This window comes from Lagopus muta, chromosome 4 (genome assembly GCF_023343835.1).
Source record: "Lagopus muta isolate bLagMut1 chromosome 4, bLagMut1 primary, whole genome shotgun sequence".
NCBI classification, from domain to species: domain Eukaryota; kingdom Metazoa; phylum Chordata; class Aves; order Galliformes; family Phasianidae; genus Lagopus; species Lagopus muta.
In genome coordinates this window covers 1,995,882-2,020,242 of record NC_064436.1, presented here as the reverse complement: position 1 = coordinate 2,020,242, position 24,361 = coordinate 1,995,882, and the positions used below count along the sequence as shown (strand labels likewise).

At 39.5% G+C, this 24,361-nt stretch overlaps 1 protein-coding gene across 4 annotated transcripts in view; it reads right to left on the bottom strand.

The window, feature by feature from the left end:
- GUCY1A1 (guanylate cyclase 1 soluble subunit alpha 1) overlaps positions 1–24,082 on the bottom strand; it is a 31,116-nt gene extending 7,034 nt beyond the window's left edge. Inside the window, exons 1-6 of one of the 4 annotated variants that reach the window (XM_048942922.1) lie at positions 23,954–24,082; positions 14,954–15,093; positions 6,374–6,779; positions 3,643–3,704; positions 2,323–2,381; positions 616–1,325 (exon numbers count right to left, since the gene is read on the bottom strand). In XM_048942922.1, coding sequence (XP_048798879.1) covers positions 616–1,325; positions 2,323–2,381; positions 3,643–3,704; positions 6,374–6,622 — 1,080 coding nt within the window. In that variant the 5' untranslated portion in view covers positions 6,623–6,779; positions 14,954–15,093; positions 23,954–24,082. Of the gene's footprint in view, positions 1–615; positions 1,326–2,322; positions 2,382–3,642; positions 3,705–6,373; positions 6,780–7,897; positions 7,991–14,600; positions 14,729–14,953; positions 15,094–23,953 lie in introns of those variants that run through there. The other 3 variants (XM_048942924.1, XM_048942921.1, XM_048942923.1) reach the window with 3 other exon arrangements.
- Positions 24,083–24,361: the final 279 nt, after the last annotated feature.

The window sequence follows — 24,361 nt, the reverse complement described above, 5'->3', positions numbered from 1 at the left end:
TCATGATCTAAAAAATCAATATTCTTTGTGTGTAATGCTGTTTCTGTGTTCTTCCCCTGTTCGCTCCTGCAACGTAGAAGGTGCTGAGGAGGTCTCCTTAATGTTGCTCTGAATCACCTTTTTTTTTGTGGTAGCAATTGCACCAGTAAAGGTAAATGAATATAAAAGATGCAAAGTACAAAAGATAACAAAGACTGAATTAACACAAGAAACTCCCATCCCCAAATTCAAAAGCTGCTGTTTGCATCTAATTCAAGTACGCTATGGTAAAACTCTCCCTGCTCCATTTTTTGTGTTAGTGATGCTCTTACTCTCAGCAACATGGCATGCCACTGGCTTTAGCTCAATTTATTAGTTTCTCTCTGTATTTCCAATGACTCCTTCAAAATCAAGCTAACAGTCAAATTTCGTATGTGCAGTGGTTCAAGAGAACTTTCAGTCAATGTTGGTTTCAAATTCTGAATTACCTTACATTGTCCTCATAATAGACCATCATTATTAAGTTGTATTAGAGGTTGAAAGATAAGTGATGTAAGCTATTTTAACTCTACCTATATTGCATGTCTCCGAAGAGGAAAACAAATTCATCTCTGAAGATTATAAAAAGACTCTTACCATAGATGACTTCAGATCAGTATTATCCCATCTTCTCACTCGTACAGTAAACTGCATATTTAACATTGTCATTATTCCACTAAACGTGCAGCTTATTTTAGGGGTAAGAATTTCAAAATATTCTTCAAAATTGGGCTTAGCTTGAAATTCTCTTCTGGTCAAAAGCCTTCTTATCCCATTTCCAACTTGTAGAACAGACATATCCTTGTCAAACATAAAATGAAACGGGAAGATCTTACAGAACACAGAGGCAGGAATCACAAGTGAAGACTGCGGTTTACATGGAGATAAAGAAGGTTTTGCACTTTTGACTTGTATAGAGTACAGCAAATAGGGCTGATTAACAAACTCAGTGCAGTCATTATGGAAACAAGGAGGCATGAGCATGACTTCCACCTCAGTTTCATACAAAATATGAGCCGCTGCTTTAATAATGCCAGATAGAATAAGACTTGTGATTTTCTTGGGAAAGAAATAATACACGTTTAAGAAGTCCTGATCTTTCTCCAGGCATAATATGGAAACTTCTTCAAGTCTGTCCTTTTTCCCTGCTTCCTGACTGTGGCTACTTTGCTTCAGCAGAGTAGTGAAACTGTTCAAGAAGTCCTTAAGGGTTCCTCCAATAACCCCCAGTATGTGTTCATCCTCTTCATAGCATATTTTGAACAGCTCTTCACCAAGAGATTCTCGTAGAGACTCCACAGGAACACCTGCATGGAATTACATTTAAATCAGAACTACACTTGTCATGCAATCTCAGGCTAGCCTCTAATTTTTTTGTCCTAAACCTAATGAAATCAGCAATATCCTTCACTGATCCAGCACAGACAACTGAGGGCCTTCTCACTTAGGAGTCCTGCTGTGACCGACTAAGGTTGTTCTTTCTGGTGCCTGAAAGACATGCAGAGATGGGCTGTAGTCTGGAACGATCCATTGTGCTGTGGTAGGAGCGCAGACAAAACGAATGCCCATTTTGGCACATGACTTAAACCCAATGAAATAATAATAATAAAAAAGTAAGAATAAAATCAGATCTGTGCAGATATACATGCTGTGCCAAATCCAATCGTTCCAATGCCTCTAGGAACATTCCAGGGCTCTGAAACCAGTCAGCACAGAACAGCTCATCTTCACGGTAGCTGTATGCAAACTGATTGCTGGGAACATTGCTGGGATTGCTGCACAGCTGTTACTAGGAATCTTTTTGAAAAGGGTTATCTGCCACGTGATCAGCTTTACTGCTTGAGGTTACAGAGGACGATGCTTCACTTCCTGGAAATGTTAATTTACTAACTTCAATAAGTATTGGCTGCTAGAGATGTAGCTTGCTCCTATATTCCAAATTAAAGCAGTTCTCATCCCAGAGAGTAGAATCCTTCAGAGGATGTAAAGAATCGAACATTTTCTCAACAGTTTAACACCACAAGATGCTACTAGCAACACTTTACAACTCTCTCTAGATGTTGGATGTTGGGGGTCAGCACAGACTTGATAAATTTTGACGCTCTGGGCTGTTGGTTGCCCAGAAACAGTTTATTTTATGTGATGTTGGCATTACTTCAGCCATCACGAGGAGGAAATGATTTAACAAGCCCAATTTATATATGTATATATTATTTTATACATATATCATTTTACATAAATATTTGTACATGTAATATATTTGTACATGTAATATAGATGTATTATTAAACAAGAATGCATTACCTGCTGCAATAGCATGATCACTGATTATTTTTTCAAAATCTTCTCTATCGCCAGTTTTTCTGCAAAGATCATAAAAAAAAGAAATAAAACTGAAAAATCAGGACAAACGGGATAGAAATAGTATGCAATACTATTTACCCTGTATTTACTCTGTAAAGATTAAGTTCTGCCAGTCAAATAGGAAGGTTTTGTTGGTTGTTTTTTTTTCCTTCTCATTCAAAATGGGCCTTAGTAGGATCCTAGATTATCCTGTGCATTTGTGATAAATTTAAGTTTTAGTTGTCTGAACTCAGACTATGGATTGAGGCCAAATGCTGCAGTGTGTCATTGATTACAGCCTCTTACATTGCAACAACCCTATCTTTTGCTTCACTAGTATTTTGCTACTTGTAAGTGTATTCATATTCACAAATAATAAATACTATATATATAATATACATACAAATATATAGTATAATTTGAGTATACATTCAAGCATTTCTTGGAATTACATTAAGTTAAAGAGAGGTAATAAAGCATTTGTTTTTGATAGGAAATACCCATCAACTCTAAAATTACTTGTCAATTGGTAGAAATCCTGATTTCTGTGTTACAAAACAGCAATCCTGTGAGTTCTGAGGTTGATAAATATCAACCTGAATGTCAGACACAAGGTGATGAGATGTAGCTTAGATCAATCTTCGCACAAGCTGTGAGCCTTTGATACAGATGATCTGAATTTCCTTACATGAAATAACTTAAATATGCAAAACATGCAAAAGCAACATAGATGTTTGGATTTGTTATAGATTTGCCTTAGTACACTGTTCAGGATAGCATACTTCTTTTTTTGCTTCAAACTAATCCTCTATATTCCAATACATAATTAAGATAGAGAAAGTATTCCAGTCAGCAATTATAATACACTTCAGACCAGCTATTAAGAATGCAAGTATACTAGAAAACAATTTATTTTTTGTATAATCATTTGAATTTAAAATTCTTTTCCCAGACTCTTAGAAATACCAGTGGTTTATTTATTATTAGAAGGCCATACAATTGTGAAATAAGACAACTATATCCATCTTTCCCATCTATGTCTGAGTGCTCCCTGAGGTCCCCCAGAACATCTGCTTATTTTAAGCAATGTTTCCCTGCACAAATGGCTAAATTTGCCCATTAAGCCAACTTAGATTGCATGAAATGCCATGCACCAATTTAACAAGGTAAGAGAACACAGATTCCTGAAGTCCTGATCCCCAGCCAGCACTCCAGCCATTATGAACTCTGCAAAACATTTTTACTGCATGGTTTAGTTGCAAGTCTATTACACATACGTACCTGGTTTCTTTTATCCTGTGCTTTGCTAATGTTCTCTGAAGTGCAAGATTTAGTCTTTCAAACTGGGAAAGAAAGAAAGCTACATTGATTAAGTATCGCTGCTGAAAATTTAATCATAACATTTTACACAGAGAAGAATTACTGTGCTGTCCTTGGGACTGACATCTTTTTTCAAGCTGGTACAGTTAGAAAGAGTGTGTCATTTCTGTGCTTGGGATTTAGATCATGTTGATGCCTTCAGCTCCATACTATCATAGAATGGCTTGGCTTGGAAGGGACCCCAAGGATCATCAAGTTCCAACCCCCTGTCACAGGAAGGGCCACCAACTTCCAGATCTGGCTCTAGACCAGGCTGCCCAGGGCCCCATCCAACCTGGCCTTGAACACCTCCAGGGATGGACGGGGCATCACAGCCTCTCTGGGCAGCTGTTCCAGCACCTCACCACTCTCTCTGTGAAGAACTTCCCCCTGACAACCAAGAACTTTCTCTTAGCATACAACTACCAGTACCTACTACTCCAGTACCACTATAACCTATAATTAAGGCCCCTTATTTGATGTGCATGTGTGGTTAGGCATTCTAAAAAATGCTGTGCTTCACCTCCAAATTGCCAGATGACAATAAAGATAATACTGCTAAAAATTAACTAACTCGACTTTCTAGCATAACTCATTACCCTCAAAAAAGAGCAATCCCTTAATTCAGAACTACTAAGATAAATAAGAAAAATTGATTCTGACAAAAAAAAATACAACACCCCAACAAAACAAAACAAAACGACACAGCAAAAGAAGAAAAACAAATCACCTGCATTCTGCATGACACCCTCAGCAAAACATATTAAAAAGTTGTAACAAATAACTTTTCCTGAAATAATATATATATATTTTTTTTTCAGGGCAATTTTCAAAATTGTCAAGGTTGAAACAGCGAAAGGTAGCACAGCTTCAAAAGCAGCTGCTACAGATCAACATAACATTCTTCGATTCAGATTACCTCCTTTTCTGTTTTTAGGACTATAGAGCTTTGAGACAGTGCTAGAATCACTTACACATGTAAAAAAAGAAATCTGACTATGTATTCTACAGATGGTTTGGGTTGGAATGGACCTTTAAGGGGTTTCAACTGCTATAGGCAGGGACACTTCCCACTAGACCAGATTGCTCAAAGTCTCATCCAGCCTGGCCTTGGATGCTTACAGGCCTCCACACCCTCGCTGGGCAATTTATGTTAAAGTCTAACACACATTCCTCAAGTAGTATTAACATACACATGTATTACATATTCTAATGATGTCCTCCACTTTTTGTATTTGAAAGTGAGGTAATTAAGCTCATAAATAGTCTAAATGATAGAAGGACCAATTTGATCAAAAGTTTATCCTGCTTGCACTATATCATGGATTTCCACGCACAGTTTACTGATGTCGCAAGGGGTTTGTGAATCATGATATGGCCACGTATTTTAATGGGAAAGAAGATGAGGTTAGTTGCTGATGAGAAGCAAGGCAGTTTAAAGTATAAAAGCAATGAAAAATGTTTTTAAACAAACAAAACCCTTCTATGAAGAATGATTGGGAAGGTTTCTGTCTATAGACCCTGAAAGCTGACAGCATGAGAACAAAATACTATATCTGAACAAAGTTCCAATTCATAAAACTTCAATAACTGTTGATATCTGCGACAAGAACCTTGAGGTTCAGGAGCTTTGGGAATACATGGCCACAGCCTCCTTGACTTTGCTCTTAGTACAAGTAATGGAATTGTAATGAACTGAGTATTCAGAGATGGCCGTTCACTGTCATCCCAACACAGACCAGTCTATTTGTCCATGTTTTCAGCAAAATTTGAGGTATACCCACATATTGGATGCCATGCAGTGGCACTTTCTTTAAAGCTGTAGTTCTCATATACAGAAATAGCATGCACTGTGTCTGTTCTCACTAGAACTGAGCAGAGACTATTACTGAAAATATATTAATTAACCCAGTGTTTCAACATAATCATTGCATTTCCCAGTTGCACAGATACTCTGTTCAGTCTCTCCAGGGCAAAGAGTCAGGCATGGTTTCTGCTAGGAGGACACTGGAACTTAGATGACAAGTTCTGTAGTCTTTGCTCATTTAAATCTAGTAGCTATGACACAGCTCACACACGACAAAAGTTCTATTTCTTTGTTTGAACCATTTGCCCAAATATATGGTTTAGAATTTTCCTTTGCATTAAACATAGACATTAATGTATTTAAAGTAATATCGCAGGAGGTTCGCATAATAGCAGATGAAAACAGTGAATTTATTTCTATATTTATTTGTGATAATGAATGATAAGCATAGTGTGGATTCAGTTAGGTGAATTGATTAGGTAAACATGTAATTCATGTGATTAGATACCAGGGCAGAGTTTCTCCAACTGTATCTCTATGTTAAAAAAATTCTTTGGAAAGGCATGCTCTTAAGAGGAACGAGTAAAATGAGCAGTGGGAAACTGCAAATACAGGATGAAATATAGGGAAATACAGTGGAAGAGCAGACAAAACTGATTGTGGCAAAACTGTATCAAAAAAGGAATTGGAAAGGATGAAATGACGATTTAACCTCTGCTGACCTATGTAATATTACAAGCTCTGAAGTCAAAACGGCTTTCAGGAGGCTTACATCTAAAGGCTTGCATAAAATGCATTTTGATGTACATAATGAAACACTGGTGTTAATACACAGTATCCATTTACCTCAGGAAATATTAGTTTGCAGATGCTTTCAGTTAACGTGTGCAGGTACACTCTACTTCTGCTCGTTTTCCTTTGTGGAAGGTTTCCTTGAGTGTCTTTTTCGTGGACTTCTTTGCAGATGGGCAAAGCTGCTCTGGAGCTGTTTTCTGTGCAGCCCTTCTCATGTTCATCAGCAATACGACTTTGAGTCAGTAAGGAGAAAGGACATTCCCCTGTGATCTTCAAGTCTTTCAGTTTTGTACAGAACATACTGTACTGTCTATTGAGGATAAGAGTACTTGGCTTGGTATTTAATAGTACTCTTCTGTTTACTAACAAGAGAAGAAGATGCCAGAATATTTGATGAAGCAACCACTGTGGAAGATTATTGGTAGCTATAAATCATCTCAGGAACAAATGTGTGCCCCTAGAAAAGAAGAAAGCAAAAAAAAAAAAAAAAACAAATAACACACAAATGTATTATTTTATTTTCTCCTTTAAAAATGAAGTGGCAGTTTATGCCATGCATGCATTAAAATAATGGCTTTCTTAAAGCCTTGCTCAAGAAAACACTTAAGCTTTGCTCATGCAGTATTTTAAGCACGTATTCCCTACTGACTGGAATGCTTCAGGTATTTAGAATTGTGTGCATGGCTAAGTGCTTGGCTGAATCGTGGCTCCAGCGATTAAGGCAGAGGAGCTGCTTCATCTGATACATCTTTGTTCATGGTGATGGATGAGGTTCCTGAAAGAGCAAATAGCAAAGTTCTAACGAGAAAAATCTTTTTAATTCTTCATAAGCAGCTATTAAAACTACTTGAAGTGGCACAATGAAACTGATTTGTAATGGATGCTTAAATCTCCATTTAATCAATGCCAAAGGCATCCTTCTTGGAGCAGAGAACTATTTGACTGAAGTCAGCCCTCAACTGCCTGGAACAGCAGACCGTCCAAGACCATGCGTTAGTGCCTGCTGTAAAAGCCACAGCTACTGCCCACAGCAGGTAGGAAATAGGCCACGTAACTGATGTAGCTGCTTGGAAACACCAGGAGATTTTATGCTTTTACAGGTGATGCCTTTCAAACAATGCATTAAAGCCAGAGTTGAGCATTTCAGTTTAATTTGGAATTAATTCCCTGTTTGTTTTATTTATTTCAGTAAGACTTAATTCATTTTCCATTGACCATACCTCATTTAATCAGATCTCCTCATCCCCATGCAATACAAGATAACCCTTGAGAGCTTCTGGCAACTCTTGAAGCAGCTGAAGCATTGCATTTCTCTCTCTGGAGGTACAGCCCAATAAGGCTTTCTTTCAGAGGCACTGTGGCTTTAATCGTGTGCACCACACTGCTTATTCCTCCCAACTGAAGGGCCACTGGACCGAGGTAAAAAATAACTAATTCCCTAATACAGGTTATGAACTGCTGCTTTTGAAACAGCTGTAATGAATGGCACGGCAGGGGAGTGCTGCACGAGTGCTGTGGATAAAAGCAGCAACAAGCAGAAGGCATTCTGGCTGGACCTCCTGCTGAAAAAAATACCTGGCAGAAAAGGCCCTTTTCAAGTGTGCTGCAATGCTGATGGTGGCAGGCCAGCTTCCAGAGGGTATCTATCGAAACTATTATTGTAAGCATCTGTAAATACGGGGAGAAGAAGAAGAGGCAAAAGAATGCTCGCATAAGATTTTATATTCCTGATTTCAACGCTGAAATTGACTTGTTTCTACTATATGAATATCAGTAGCACTTTATTTTTTAGTGCTGCATGCTCTTGAGTAGCAAACGTGGCAGAGAAGAGTTCCAAGCAAGGATCACGCTCTCTAGATATACATGAACATGTATTGTTATTTGTTGTAATATACGCATCGTTATATATACATAAATATTTTTCTTCAGGAGCCATTATAAAACCTCATATTACATTATTAAAAGAGAAAAGCAAAACAACAACAACAAAAAATCCACCTTTGCTGTACTTAACTGTACTTCTTATTGAATTCGTGTATTGAAATACTGTTTCAAAGAGAAGGGATAACATTTGTCATATACGTTTGAATCACTGTCAAAGGATGAGAAGATCAATGGCTGTGATGGAACTTACATGTATCTACTTAAACACTGCTGTTTGGGGCCTGTGATTTCAACATATTTCTACTCCTAGATTTTAAAAGATAAAAATACTTAAATTTTCAAAGTTGGGCTGGGCTTTTTGGTTTGTTTTTTCCTCTATTGCTGGTGGAACTATTTTTCTGTTTCTAGAAGCCAGTAATCTGGAATTATATGGGGAAGTTCGCTGGCATGCTAGGATAGTGTATTAATTAGTGTACTATCAGTGTAAATGTCCTGAAGTTCTTGTTTTCCCATGAACAAAGGGAATGGTCCCTTGATACATATATCCCAGTTCGAACCAGTATCAACTTATCAGGCACGATAAGATTAAAGTGGTGATGACCAAAGCAAGATTATGCACTTGGCCTGCCAATTCCACTTGGTATCCTAAGTGTACCTTGCACTTAATCTACCTAAAATTCAGCAAACATATCATTTTCTAGGAAAACCTGCCTCACTTCAGCTGTAATTGGGCAGTGCTTGTTGAACGCCTGTCAGAAGGACTGTGAATCATCTGTGTCGTGTTTAAAGAAGAAATTCCAGCAGTATGATGGACTTCAAAAAGTTATAAGACAGATGAGATACGGTACGTGCCACAGGTTGAATCAAACATTTGCAAATGCGTTTCAAGAATTATAAACTCCAGCCCTCCCATTTTTCACAGTGTTTAAAAACATTTTCTGACCATGAGAAAAAAAAAATAATATGGCACTTGAAAAAATATGGAAAAGTTTCTGGTTTTGATCCCCCTCCAAACATGCTCTGTGAGAGCTTATCCCACGGGAGCAGCAGTGTTTTATATGAATTCTTCATCTCTGCTGTATTAATTGCTGCCGTATTTACCTTTGGAAGCAAACTGAAAAATTGAAATGAAATAATCTGTGGTGAGAACAAACTGCAAGCAACAAATTTATTTAGTGTCTGGCTGAACACAACGTGGCACTGTGCCACTCAGAAAAACTCAGATGACTTCACATGGCATAGTCATAGCAGTAGAATAATTTAACAGTGTTCAAAATGCTTTGTGCAAACATTTCATTGTGTATTTACATCTGTACTTGTCTTACAGCCAAAAGGTCTTCCTGTATGATTATTTGTACTAGCTGCTTCTGAATATTTTCCTCTGCTAAAACAGTTCCTTGACAATTCCATGAAATACAGTGCAATGAATAAATCATGCAGTAAAACCGCCTTCTATTAATGCAGTCATTTATAAGAATTAAGCAACAACACTTGCTAACAGTAGCTAAAGTTGTTATTTAATCTTAAAGACATGGGAGGAAAAATTAGACGCGATGTGAAATACCTTTTTCTGTACATAAGCTACGTCATTCCATCAGAGAAGCATATGTCATGCTATAGTGTCACTTCTTATTTTCAGTCAGACATCTCAGTTAGGTGAACTTCTGCACACCGAGCCATAATTTTAAAAACATACACTGACTGATGCAAAAAAACCCTTAAAATATATTACTGACTGGATCTAACTTTCTGCAGCACAAGAGCAATTGCAGTGCTTGAAGGAGCTTAGTGTGGTCTGGAAGTCATTGCCTGAACGGCAAGTAGTTGTTAACATCTGTCTTGTCTTGATGCAAAATGGAGACTTGCAATTCCCACCAAGCTCTAATCCTCGTGGGATTAAAGAAATCACTGCCTTTTACCCCTTGCCAGTAGGCCTCTGCACAGAGCAAGGCACGATCTCTTTACACACAGGCAAACCACAAGTATCTCCTAGCAAGACAGATTAGAACCCACCACCCTATTGCGAATAGCTCAGTGTACATTTTGCTCTTTTCAGCAAAGAATCTCAGGGAATAAAACTAAATCCTGTAATTTTGTTTTAAATTCTGAAATGCAACAGCAACACTTGACTTTTTCTACTTAAGGAGATATGTGTAGCAGCAGAATCAAAGCTTTGATTTGCCCATTTCCAAAGATTTTAAGGAGCCTTCTAAGATGCTTAGAGAAAATGGATCAAGTCTGCATCAAAATAGAAGTTAATATTTTAAGAAGTCAAAGTAAGTTTGTTTGTTTGTTTTAATCTCACTAAATCCTGCACAAGTAAGCAAACTAACTTACTTGGGCTGCTTCATTGAACTTGAACACATTCAGTGTGCACATACCTTCAAAAAGTTAATTTATTTGGGTACGGCTGCTTTGGGAAACACAAGGTAACAGGAGGAGACAGGCAAATCTGTTTCCAAATGTCTGAGTGGCACCAAGTCATAACAGAACAATGCCAGTTAGTGCCAGTTGTTGACTTAAGTGGAGGACATCTTGGAAGACACACGTCCTTGTAGACAGGACCAAGGTTTTTCTCTGCATCTCCTCATTCAGAGACTAAACCTTCCACTGAAATTTGAGGATGCCTCATTTGTTTCCTTTCTAGTAAGTTAGTTCTGTCATTAACAGAGCAAATACATTGGCTAACCTACCTGAGGACAGCTGTGTCATTGGCCAAGAATAGCATGTAATGTACACGTTAGATGTGGTACACTGTAGGGATAGGATTTTTCAGTCTGCAGCAACAAGGCAAACTTAATTAAAATATCAGTAAGACCAAGTTGCATAAAGAATATAAGTGCAAAAAGGAAAATTGCAAAACCAAGGACTTGGGTGTTATGTGACTACTGAATCATCACTACACTTGTTATGTCATCACTACACTTGTGATCATTACTACGCTTGTGTAGATACCACTGTACTTACACTACAAAGTAATACCTTGTTTTCAGTAAGATTCTAGGCTCTTTCACTGCACAGTTGCTACTTGAGCAAAGGCTTCAAAGACAAACTTCAAGACAAGACTGTTATCCTCTCTACAGGTCAGGTGAGATGTGATGATTTTTAACAGCAGACTTCACAATAAGTCAGTGGTACCCCAGACATGACTGGATTCAGCAACCTCAAATTATCTCCAGAAAGGAATATGCTTTGTCAGGCATTAACTTCTGCTTTTTCCCCTGTAAACATCCACCCCTCTTTCTGCCAAGCTGTCCCTACTTCTAATCTGTCTGTACACCAGAGCCCTTTAGGGAAGTGTTATTTTTCACTCCAAAGCACTAAATGCCATTTTGTGCTGTGCAAGCCTAATTCCAGCGCCTTGACTTCCAGATTTAGCTCTGTTTGGGGCTATTTCTAAAAGAAGTACACTCACAACAGTTCTGTTAATCACAGCACACCTTTGATAGGAAGGAAATACCACTGCCCGTACTTAAATGCCTAGTGAAATTGCAGTGACTACTAATCTATGTTCAAGGTAGTATTACATACAATACATACTACAACCCATAGTAATCAGCTGTTAATTCAACAGCCCAAATATTTTACCAAACCCAATTTCAACATGGTGACTCGTTCCTGTGTCCTGTATAACAGCTTAAGACAAGCTAAAAATCTAGACGTTGCTTACAAGACTTTCTCCCCATTTCATGTGAAATTTCTTCACCTTCGTACACTTTTCTTCATGAACTGCTTTAAGAAACAGAGAAATGCAGTCAGTTATTGCCACAGTGATACACGTCTCATGGACTGTGATCTGCTGCAAAAATGACAACTTCAAAGCTAGGAGATGCAGAAAATAAGAAAATTGAATTATTCCTTTGTTCTCGTGGCAATCAGCACAAAATAAGTTTCAGGGAATACATAAGCAAACTTCAAAACTTCTAATGTATGTCATTTAAGGTCATCCTGAGACATACGCTTCTTCTGCTTTAAAATATTAACGTTGGTATAAGAACAACAAGCTCTGTGCCTCGGCACAGAAACCAATGGGCTTGGAGACAGGCTGAATCCCTAGTTTTAAAGTATCACTGAATTTCTGATACGGATCGACCCATTTCCCTCCAGTGGTCTGCAGCAAATTCCTGGATCCAAATATAACCCTAAGAGAGGCTTAGACTGGTTTCAATTAAATGCACGCGGGAAACCCTAATTACTGCACCCATGATTTGGCATGTAACTAAAGGAAGGGCCGATTCCCAAATGTAACTTATAAGATACATATTTGTCATTTTAAGTATTGCATGCACTTTCACAGGGTAAATATTTTCCCTCTGTTAGGACCAAATAACAGGGAGGCATGCTGAGAAGATAGCGTGGGAAAATGTTTCTCTTCCTGTTAGTCAAAGGCAATCTGTGAAAACATTCCATAGCAAGCCCAGCAGGCAGCCCCAAAGCACCTGGTTCTTGGCTCTTCCATCATGCTGTCAGGCAGAAATAGCAGTTTTGGATTGTGGTGCATCCTCTCAACTCCACTACAGGTCCAAAACATGGGTAGCACCACCAGCTAAGCACTTATAATAGAGGTGGTGCTCATGAAAACTCCAGCGACTTTAACTGTGGGAGCTCTGAAGGTTGGCTGCTCATGGGCCCTCGTTCTTGGGAACAGCTATGAAATGTACATGAAAGTACAATCTGCTGTGCGTAACCACAACTCATTATTTAAATGTCTTCAGAACTCCTGGTAATGAAGTGACATAATTGGTGACACCTTAAGTGATCCAGGTACACAGTGGGGGAAGCGACTGAAACAGTGAGAACAAACATTAGCAAAACCTATCCCAAATGCCCAGAATTATTTCCACACTTCTAAAGGAATATATTTTAAATATAGCATTTCCCTTTAGCCTGCATTTGCAGTCCACAAAAGTGCAGATTTTAGTGAGCATCTTAAGAAGAAAGCATATAAACAAATTGATGTCTTCAGCACTCTTTCAGCCATTTCAAGAATAAAAGCTCGACTTGCAGAAATACCATGGCGGTGTGAAGGAGTTAAACACAAAGATCAAAGACCTGCCTGTAGTCAGTGGAATGTAAATTAGAATTCACAAAAGGCAAAGCCTTGTGATTCTAGAACGTGAAGTAGTTGACAACTGTTGTGTTTACTGATTCTTCCCAAATACCTACTTAACAGCTGTATCTCTCAAGCTTACCAGTGCAAACTTTTCTCCTTTGAGCATACCTATAACTTTGTGTAACCTGAGAAATCTGACTTTTGTTTAGCTCATAGATTGGAAACGCTTTCTAGAGCCAAAGAAAGTAAAAAACAATTGTAATCTGCTGTGATAGAAAAGAAATGAATAGCTTTCTGTCTCAGAGTGTTTTTCACTGAAATCTTTACCTAGTATTTATGACTTAACCAGGATTGCTACATTTTCTATAATAAATGAAACAATAAACTTATTAAAACTGCCAGTTGCTAATGCATGAAGTTATTTCTCCTTTGAGAATCACGGTATTAACTGTAAAGCATCAGGAGATGACCAAATAATTCTTCCGCATCTTCAAAGACACTTATCTTGCTGAGTCCTGTATCTGCATGAATTCATCTGCCTCAAGTTGAATGTGCATAATTGTTTACAAAACTGGCCCTAAACACCATTGCTGTTTTCCAAAGATACTGGAGTGTCATGGAGGAATACAAAACATTGAGTATAGTGTCTTAGTGCATACATTAAAATAGTCCCTTTGTGTTCAGAGCTTTAAATCATAATGAACAGCAAGTTTTAGAAATCATGGAGTACTAAAAACTTCCTTGAATGCTACAGATCTTAGAAAATGGCTTGAAAACTAGGTCTGCAGAAAGCCATGCGTTTCACTAGTAGCTTTCAAGTGCAGATTTTAAATGTAATGTTTGTCACCTCTGACTTGTGTGTACAATGTCTACAAGATCATTTTCACACTGAAAATCACAGACAACTGCCTTTCATATTTATTCATATTTAGGAACTCATGCCAACTCACACTGAAGGCAATAGTAAGCTTCTGGGTATAGCAGGAATAGCATTAGTCCCCATCAGTTCTCCTGCTGTTGTCACAAAAACACTGCCTTGGCTGTTCTCTTGTTTCTGAATAAAAATATGCCCTTGGCTTTTGTTGTTCTGGGTTTTTGCATGTTGGTGTGAGATATGATATTAAACACACAACTGGTCTCATCTGAGATCAAACATGCTGCATGAGAAACTAAAAGCAAGAATTTCTAATTAGTGAAGATAGTTTGTCCTGCAGCAAGGTCACGGCCTTCCAGTTTTTCAGATAGGAAAAAAAAATATCTATTAAAGAGGTATATTCAGTCAGAACAGGCAGCAGAACAGAGGTTTTCACAGTCATCATGCAGCTACTGACACTGCTTTACCTAGAGCACAAGGCAGAGAAAACAGCTCTGAGATCAGCCACTTTCCTAATTGTTCTCTACCATAATATCTGCAGGGCTGGACCAGAAGGCACCTTTCTTTTCAGTTTAATGGTTACAGATGTTTTCTGCTACAAAACACACAAAAACAACAAAAAAAATCAAGTTCAGGTACAACTTCAGGTGGAGATAAATTACATGCATTTTGACCATAAGGGCTCTTCTGCAACTTTTCCCACAAAATTGTGCAACTCTGGGCAAGGTTCTCAACCCCAATTGGCAGATAATGAGTCCTTTAATCAAGGGAGGTGATTTCATTATTTTCATGAGACAAGGGCCATATGAATGATACTTACCAAACATGCTTGTGATCCAAACAAATGCCTTTTTAATGATAGAGAGCCTGAACACTGCACAGCATGAAACGAAGGGGAAGCTTTCGTAAGTCAGTCAATGTAGACAACATACAACTGTCCACAGTTGTTGATCTCACCACCTGTACAAGTGCATGATGTACAGTTACATTAACATCACTGTGTACTTACCTAAGCCTTAAACACCAAAGCTCTGCTGCACTTCTCAGATAGCAGTTTTTCTCATTGCAAACTAATGTTACGACGAAAATCTGCTGTTATTAAATATGTGAGAAAAAACAGAAAAAGGAGAGGAAGGAGATAAAGACAGAGAAAGGAACAAGGAAGAAGAAAAACAACAACAAAAAAAAAACAAGAAAGCAAAGAAGGACATAAAGATTAAAAAATCCTTAAGAAAGAAGAAAAATAATGAAATAGAAAAATTTCCAAAGGATCAGACAGTTCTTTTACTCTGATAACTGCTTTTTCTCCACCACAGAAGGTAGAAAACTGTATCAGCACTTAGTTTGTAGTTCAAGGTGTGGCTGTTGATGCTTCAGTGCTGGGAGCCTTCGTGTTCCAGTCCTCAGGCAAAATGAACAAGCAACAGCTTGAGAGTCTTGCATTAGAGGCTAGTGCTCCAAATTGGAGTGTCAGCAAAAGACATAGCAGCACAGGTATGTGCAAATGACAGGTGTGAATGATGTGAAGATGTGAAGTGCCTGTCATCCTCGAAGGCTGCAGTCTGAACCCTAAAGTGATAGGAAAGGACTCCAGAAGATCTGGGCTGCATTGCTTTTGCAAAGGCAACGGGCTCGTCTCGGATTTATTTCATTATGAAGCGAAATTAAGATCAAACGTAACTGTTAAACATCTTGGTTGCAGCACGTCACCTTCTGCAGTGATAAACTCCCCAGACATCAAAAAACTCCCATGGGAGCTGAAGGACCGTTAAAGTACGGCTTCCCACTCAAATGATGTACAGCACCCACTCTGTATTTACTATTCTCTAAGCCTTCAAAATGGCACACCAACCATGACCACCTGTTCTGCTGGGTGGTTGTTTTTTTTTCCCCCACTATGTTAAGACACCACACCATTTTCAAAAATCCTACCAAGATGGAGGCTGTGATGAAAAATGCATCTCTATTTAAAGCTTCGCAAGCTGTCACAGACTCTCCTTGGTTTTTACTGCCTTTTACTTCAAGGCAGAAACAATTTTAAAATAATTATGAGGGTTAAGCAAGGGCCAGATAATAGAGTACCTTCGATTTGTAATGTTACCTATTTGTGCTTTGAATAGGAGCTCTAAACCAGCACCAAAAACAGCTCTGTTGTTTCAGATGTGTAAAGGCATGGACAGTAAACCAAGATAAAACCCTACAAATAAACCAAAAGCAAGTCCTGGAAAGTTCACATGTACTCAGAGAACTACCTCAAACAGATTTTGAATTACTATCCTGAAAAGAAATGCTCCTTTGATTGGAAAGTTAAATGTATCGTTAACTGGGCTCTTTATCAAAGAAATCCCATGACAAGGAATAGGTTCCATCTGTGTGTATATGCAGAGAAAGATGGTGCTCTATAAGCAGTTCTCTCTTTTTCTAGGAATATACATGAAATTTCACAAGGAAAAGGCTAAGAGAACTTTTTTATAGTCAGGGCAAAGGGAAGGATTGATAGGCAGGAGTTCCCAGAAGATAAAATGAGAGATGTAAGTTTAAGGATGAAGAAATGTAGTACCATCTTCAGGAAGAACTTCATGCCAAGACAAAAAGTCTTTAAGCCTCTTGGTATTTTGGAGCACCTGGAAATACCATGAATCTTATAGAGTTCGTCCTCTCAGGATGTTAAAAATGGAGAGAAAAGAAAGACTGCCTTGCTTTTCACAGTCTTCCTTTGCATGAAGTCACAAACCTTGGATATTTCTGTTTACAGCTTAGGTGATACTGAAAATTCAGAACATGGTTTAAATATTTGCACCTAGCAGTTCCTAATGAGACAAAGACACCAACTTTTCTAGCATCCTGTGATCATACAGGAATGAAGTTCCCACAGTATCTCCAAGTTCTGTGCAGCATATTTATGTCGTAAACCTTTGTTCTGAGCCTTCAACTCTGCTTATAAGCAGCACCTAAATCCCACGTTGTCTATTATACATCAAACTAACAAAAGGAGCGCATTGAAAAGTAATGTAGCTTCTTTGCTGAAAGCACGATTACCTAATTTAAGTTCCGCCTTAATGTTCTGAATTAACTCATTAATATTTGACTACTGATTATGAGTGTTTTCCATGGCTGTAGAGCAATAGTAGGGAAAGAAACGAATACGTTATTAAAACTGTTGCATAAAAATTATTTTTTGCATATTTATTCCAATGTTAAATAGACCTGCCATTTACAATACAGGAAGTTGCAGCAATTGCAATAAAAACTGATATTTTTTTTTAATACACCAAGCCTGTAAGGTGTTTGTATGCTCTCAGTTTCTTACCTCATTTTTTTCCCTATTCCAATATGTTGCTAACTAAAATGTGTCCACAGCATGGGCGATGATGGATGTTCTTTTCTAGCTTTTACTACACATAAATCATAATCCTGTATTCATCCACTAATCCTTGCTCTTTGCTGCTTCAAATCCTATTTTAAAAGATACTTTTACCATTTAGCTGCCTTCTATCATTTAAATATATTTTTGCTTGGAAATGACAATTGCTTAGAGGTGTAAAATATTTCCAAAGAGAAACTGCAAGGAAGGTACAAAAGCACATTTCCTACATTATATCAATTAACCGTCAAAAAACAAATGTTACTCTTACTTCCCAGTGCCAGTCTCTTCTCTCCTGAGGGAATAATACGTATCTTGTCATGATGCCTCCCATTCTCTCAAGTCTGGTATACTTGTGCACTTCAAATTCTGACTAAGCTGTGACCCCACTAGTTATAAAATTTACCATTGATGTGGCCAGTTTTTTTCACGTTACTTGACTATCATGCACCATCTCTCACAACCCAGAGTACGTGACACGCAGAGTAAGTGCAGAGCTCATCTAAGCTGATGCTAATTTTCAGATCAGCTGTAGATTTTCAGTGTCAAGCGATCGATGCAGGCTCTGCCTCATGAACCTATTAAAGCGTTTTGCAAGCCATACCTAACTCAAAACTGAAAGCTGCATCTCCTCCATGGTATTTCATTTCCACCACACAATCAAATTTTGTCTGAATTTTTTGTCTGAGAAAGGAACTACCGAATGATACTTCAGTAACCAAGGAGGCCACCATTCAGTTAGTGACACTGATACTTGGTCAACACATGACAATTCCTATGGAGCCTTTGCTTTAACTGAAATGTTGTTATTTAACCTTCTGCCTGATGAGTTTATCCTTGGACAGAATGCTTAGCTGGGAAACTGTGCCAATGTAATCTTGCATTCTGCTGGAATTACTGCTTTTTCTCTATCACCTTTGCTAGGTGTGTTACTTGTTTAACTTTTCAAAAGGCCCAAATAAGACCAGTGACATATACAAATATATAGCAAAATATCATTATTTTCCTTGAAGAGCTTGCCCTCTGAATAGCAAAGAGAGAAAAATGGGATACAAAGTGCTACTATGCCTCTTTTGAAAGGCAATGAGATACACCACTGGTGATCACAAAAGAAAAACCACAGTTGGACTAAGGAGTGAATTTCTCTCTCTTCAACACAGTTGCACGGGTTTCCCTCGCTAGAAGTTCATTCAATCTAAAATTAATTGATCATTCCTGAATTTTTCCTGATTTTTTGACCTTTTTGAGAGAAAAAATAATTGGCACCACACTGTCCGAAAGCCTTGCTAAGTCTCTTAACTTATCCTTCATACCATTCTTCCCCATGGAAATTTTCAAACGTGCTTTGTAAATTCTGTGGACTAATGGCTATTTTCACCAAAATTTGAACAGTTTTTTTGATTAACTGAGCATTTTTCTCAACCAGAGACCAATGGTTTTGCACTCACAACTTGTCTGTGCAAAGGGAAAACTACGAAGACAGTTTAGGCAAAAAGAAAAAAAAAGTTAAATTAAAAGTTAGATTGATGCATGCTTTCCCTAAAGACATGGAATTTTTGCCATTTTTAGCAGTCCTATTTAAAACAACAACTGCAATGAGTATTTTAGGCTCCAGAGTGCCTGCAGCCAAGACCACAGGGCCACACAGCTTTTAGCAGATAGCCCTCCCTACTAACAACACAGCTGGGTATATCATCCTCTGCCTGCAAAACGTATAATAATTGTGAGGAAATGCAAAAGCTCAATTTTCCCAAGTAACAAACTGGAAATCTTGCTGAGGTGTTCAGTCAGTGCCTTTTACAATGCTCTCTCATGTGTGAAGGGTTCCTGCATTTGCCGAAGAGAGAAATCCGCTCTCCTTGAACAGCTTTTGCCAGTTTCCATCTGTATGGAGCACCAAGTGGAACGCAAGGTTAAAATGAAATTAAACATGTTTACCTCAAACAGCATTAGAAAGGCAGTTTCCTCCCCACAACGTATTCCTGTTTAATATACCATAAAAAGACCTGTTCCTGGGATCTCAAAAACTGTACTATTGCTGATTAAAAGCGGAGAGTTCAGCAGCAACCACTGTGTGTGGCATCACAGGAACAGTCTTTTACTGCACCGTCTGGAATCTGTGACATGCTAGAATTGAAGTGCACTAAAACCACCAGCCGGATCCCCACAAAATATCATTTCTCCGAAAGATCTGATTTATTTTCAGTCCGAATATCTTAGAATGGGGCTAAGGAAGAAGTTCACTTCATAAGTATGTTTGTTTTGATTTCCATTTGTGGGAGAAAAAGAAGATTTTAACACATTGCCTCACAGTAAGATTTTTTTACTCACACTGAAACAGTTGGATGACTTGCATGGAATATTCCCTGTAACTCTATAATACAAATAGCTGTCTAAGGGCTAGATTCCACAGCGCTTGATAAAATCTTTGGAACTGCCTCCAGCCTCTTCCATGATAATGCACACACCCTGCTTTCTATATTACAACCCACACAATCAAAGCTCTATTCCTGAGCCGCTGCACGGCTGACCTATTTTCCATATGGACTCAGCTGAAAGGATCAATGGGCACGGCCACGCATAAAGTGCAAGTCACAGGCAAACAGTCCCAAGAGACAGCTTCAGGCTGCCCTGTGCCCCACAGCCACACGCTGCGGTGCATTCCTTCAGGTACTTTTCCCCTTGCCCAGAGGCAGAGAAAAAATATCTGGCTCTCGAGCAGGGAGAGGGCAGCATTCTCTGCACAGTGAGAGGTACAGTCAAAGGGGGGATGGTGAAAGAAGTGCCCTCTCAGACATAATATGCAAGGTTACTGCTTGCTTATCAGCTAGGTTCAGCGTGTTGCCTGTGGGAAAGCAGCCTACTGGTGCTGATTTGCATTTGTCTGAATGCTTTTACTAGCAGGGCACCGTTCTCTTGGAACAGCTACTTCTGGAATGAATATGCAAGAAGAGAGTCGATCAGTGGGTTAGCTTGAAGAAACACTAAGGAACTAATTAAAATGGCAATGAAATCAAGAATAATGTCTGTAAATCGAGAATCATGAAATCAAGAGTAATGATAATGCTGCCAGGTTCAAGAAGCAGGGAGAGTTCCTAAAAGTAGCCTTGAGACTCTGAAGCATGAAAGGGGCATTTCAATCAAGAGAGGACTACTGTGCACTTAAACACGAAAGCTGCAATCTTAGCAGAGGCATTGATTCCATTTAAGCAAAGTACCACGTCATGAGAAATATAAATGGAAAATAAGTGTATCCCATAAAACTGTACTCCCATAAAGTGAAGTTATCTCAAAGATTGAAAGCCTGTGGAAGTGCTACACCTCAAATTTAAATGGGGTCTGCAGCAGTGAAGAGGACACAGCGAGACCTCTCTACAGTGAAGTAAAATTAATTCCTAGAGAACATCTTTGCTCCAAATTAGGTGATGAAGCAGCAGAATAACTGGCAGCAATGGAATCCGCACTCCTCAACAAATGAATGAATGAAGACTACTTAATAAAGAAATAAAATAAGAGTAGAAGTCAGATTGCTCTGAACTCCACGTCTACAAAAATAAATAAGGATACTCTGTGAACTATAGGGCATAAATGAACTAAACTGACTAGGAAACACTATTACTAATTGAGCAGTGGCATCACCTGACTGGGACAACCAAAGAACTGGACCAACAGGATGCTACCAAATGAATAGCAATTGACATTTTGTTACAAGTTAAAAGATGCTTTAAAGATATTAACACGGTCTTTTCAATTGATTCACAGATCAATAAGCAGAAATGTAATAAAAAATCTGCTGTTTCTAGCAAGTTTTCCCATCTTCATTAGGGAAAACAAAACAAAACAAAACAAACACCCACAATAAAAAAATGACCAAGCAAACAAAAAAGAAACAACAGTTGTTTAAACCCTAGCCTTACCCCATTTATGCATGTGCATAAATCCTACTGACATTTTAAAACAGAATACATATTAATAATCTGTCCTGAACAGTGTTTCTTTCTTGTCCCTGAACACTGATAAGACAAACTTGATTCTCTAACAGCTGGTACAACCAGTCATGGAAGACCTACAAAATGCATAGAGTAGATAGAAAAAGTGGCCAAGTACTTTGTAAGACATATTTCCTTGCTTATAACTCAGAATATTACATCTGGGCACTGCAGTGCTCAATATTCTTTATTATTATTATTTTTTTAACACAATTTACAACATATGTTGGTGTAATGAATAGTTTCAATTAAAAGGAAGAATGGCTTCATTTTCTACAGAATCTACCTTGAGTTCTTGGACTGCTTCCTTTGCTTCTCGACCTTAGTTTAGAATTTCAGACAGACAGCATTTGTCTTCATAGTGGCTGTGACATAATCTTTTATTACATGACATAGCCAGGTTTTGATCATTACTGATATTCTGAGCATTTTTTGGTAAATTCTTATTTATGTTTGGGTTTCACTAGGGGATCTGTTCTGAAACGTAGTGTCACAGAGTGGTTATGGATATATTTTTAAATAAACATCCACCAGAATAAGACAAATACACATGACTGTAGTACTTGCTTCTATGGACACAACATGAATACCAGCCTTGACTTCTCATTTTTCTTCTCATTTCATAGTTCTCTATCTACTGTAGTGAACCAATGGGACAAGGGGCAGTGAACAATTTCTGCTGATTGTGGCAAAAAAAGAGGATTAAAGATACCACTACAGAACTAAATTCAGTTTCTCCTGCTGTGTTTGCCTCATAATCTTGCACTGCCATGAGTCATAAGAGCTGTAGGCTACATAATTCCACAAAACAAACAAAAACAAGAGATCTCAAGATACGGTTTCCTTTCTCTTTTCTTACTTTTCCTGGATAATTTGGATCAGCATGATATCAGCAATTGCTTTTCTCTTCTGAGAATGTGCAGTGTGAAATCTTTCATATCACCATTATAGTATTTCTCACCCTTCCTTAAAATCATCTAGTTCATTTAAGGTTCTTGCTATTGGCAAAGCAAAGGAGTACTCAGCAGAGCTATGAGTGTACATTCAGTTGGAGTGAGAGAGCAACACCACCCAAGCAAGAAACTTCACAGTGAAGAGAACATCCCATTTGGAACATATTTTCACATGTCCCCTCATTGCTTCAATTGCCTAAATTTTCTGATTAACTGTGTGAAACAGTCTGCTACTGGAACCTCTTTCCAGTATGGACTGCCACCACCTTTTGCTCCTAATGCTAGAAAGGACAGGATCTATTTATGTGATTTAAAGTATACATCACCTTGCTCCTACTTTCTGCAATTTGGAAACAAGCTATCTTAGCTACATGAAAAGGGATCTCGGCTTCATTGGGAATCCTGCCTTAGGAAAATCTAAAAGATTATGCCATTTCCAAGTAAGTAATACTCTGTCTTCTACCAGATAACTGAACACTTGAACACTTGCACTTGTTTTGTTGCAGTTTACACTAATGAATAATTGCTCCATTACAACTGTTGACTGAGACTTTACGACTGAAAATCTGAGTGAACAAAAATGTCTTCCCTACTAATATTTCAACAAACAAAAGTTACACCACACCTCTTCATACCAACCTGTACATGGAACATCGTAATCAACACAGCATTCCAAACCAGTTCATTTCACACCAATACAGCAATACCAAGATCACGTCTTCACATAAGACTTTTATTTTTCCTGTCCACTCATCTTTTGCACTTAATTATGCCACCTCACAATGTGCACAGGAGAAGCAAATAAACCTGCTGTAGGAGTAGCATTGGATGAAGCAGGAGAAAATACAGATGATAGGTAAAGGTATTCCTCTACATTTGAGAGAAAAACGTCTCAAGCATCATTAGTAGATGATTTTATATATATATTTAAAGGGACTACTGGCCATGGGCTAGTGACGTTCACTGAGCCTGAGCCACAGAAACAGCTAGCTCTAGCCACTCCCAATAGCAATTACAAGCCTCGAAAAAGTAGAAAAAATACTTAAGCTACAGAAATCGACAGCAAAAAGTGATCTGCCGTTCCTGAGCAATACAGTAAAAAGAAATGAATGCAAAAGCGAAGTTATTGTTCGGGTTTAAGCGCGTGATTAAACGTCAGGCTCGTGTCAAATTCATGAAGTGCAACAATGCGAATCGCGCCGCAAACGAGATAAGAGAGCTCGCCTAATCGCGAGGCGCTCCGGCCAGTCCGAACGGCTGCCATCAGCCCCGCAGTCGGATAGCGAGTTCTTCGAAACCGGCACAATGCACAAAGGCCCCCGGCGGCTCGAGGCGACCGCTGCCAGGGACGAACCCAGGGTGCCCACGTCCGGCCGCGGGGCTCCCCGCGCCCCCACGCTGCCGGGGCTCGGCTCCAGCCTCCCGCCCGAACCCCCCGGCCCCCGTTCCTCCGCGCCCCGTCCCAGCGCTGTCCAGGGTCCCCGCCGCGCCCCGCCGAGCCGCCGCTCACTCACCATGGCGCGAGGGCTGCCCGCGGCCCCGCCGAGGGCTCCGGGCACGGCTCCGGGCACGGCTCCGCTCCGCTCCCCGGCGCCGCCAAGACGTATTTGGGGAGCGGGCGCAGCGCGGCGCGAGGCCGGCCCGGGCGGAGGGGGCGGGTGGAGGCCCTGCGGGAGGGGCCTCCCCGCGGGCCCAATCAGGGCGGGCCGGGCGGCCCCGAGCCGCGGCGGGGGCGGCGGCGGGCCGAGGGCACGCGTGCGGCCGCGGAGCCGCGAGCCTCGGCCTTTGGCGGCGGCGAGGGGAGAAACGTCCGGCTGCGCGGAGCTCCTGGCCGCGGGTTGCAGCGGAGCGGGAGGCGGCGGGAAGCTGCGACTATTGGCCAGGCTGGAGGTGGCTCTGGGCAGCCTGGTCTGCTGGTTGGC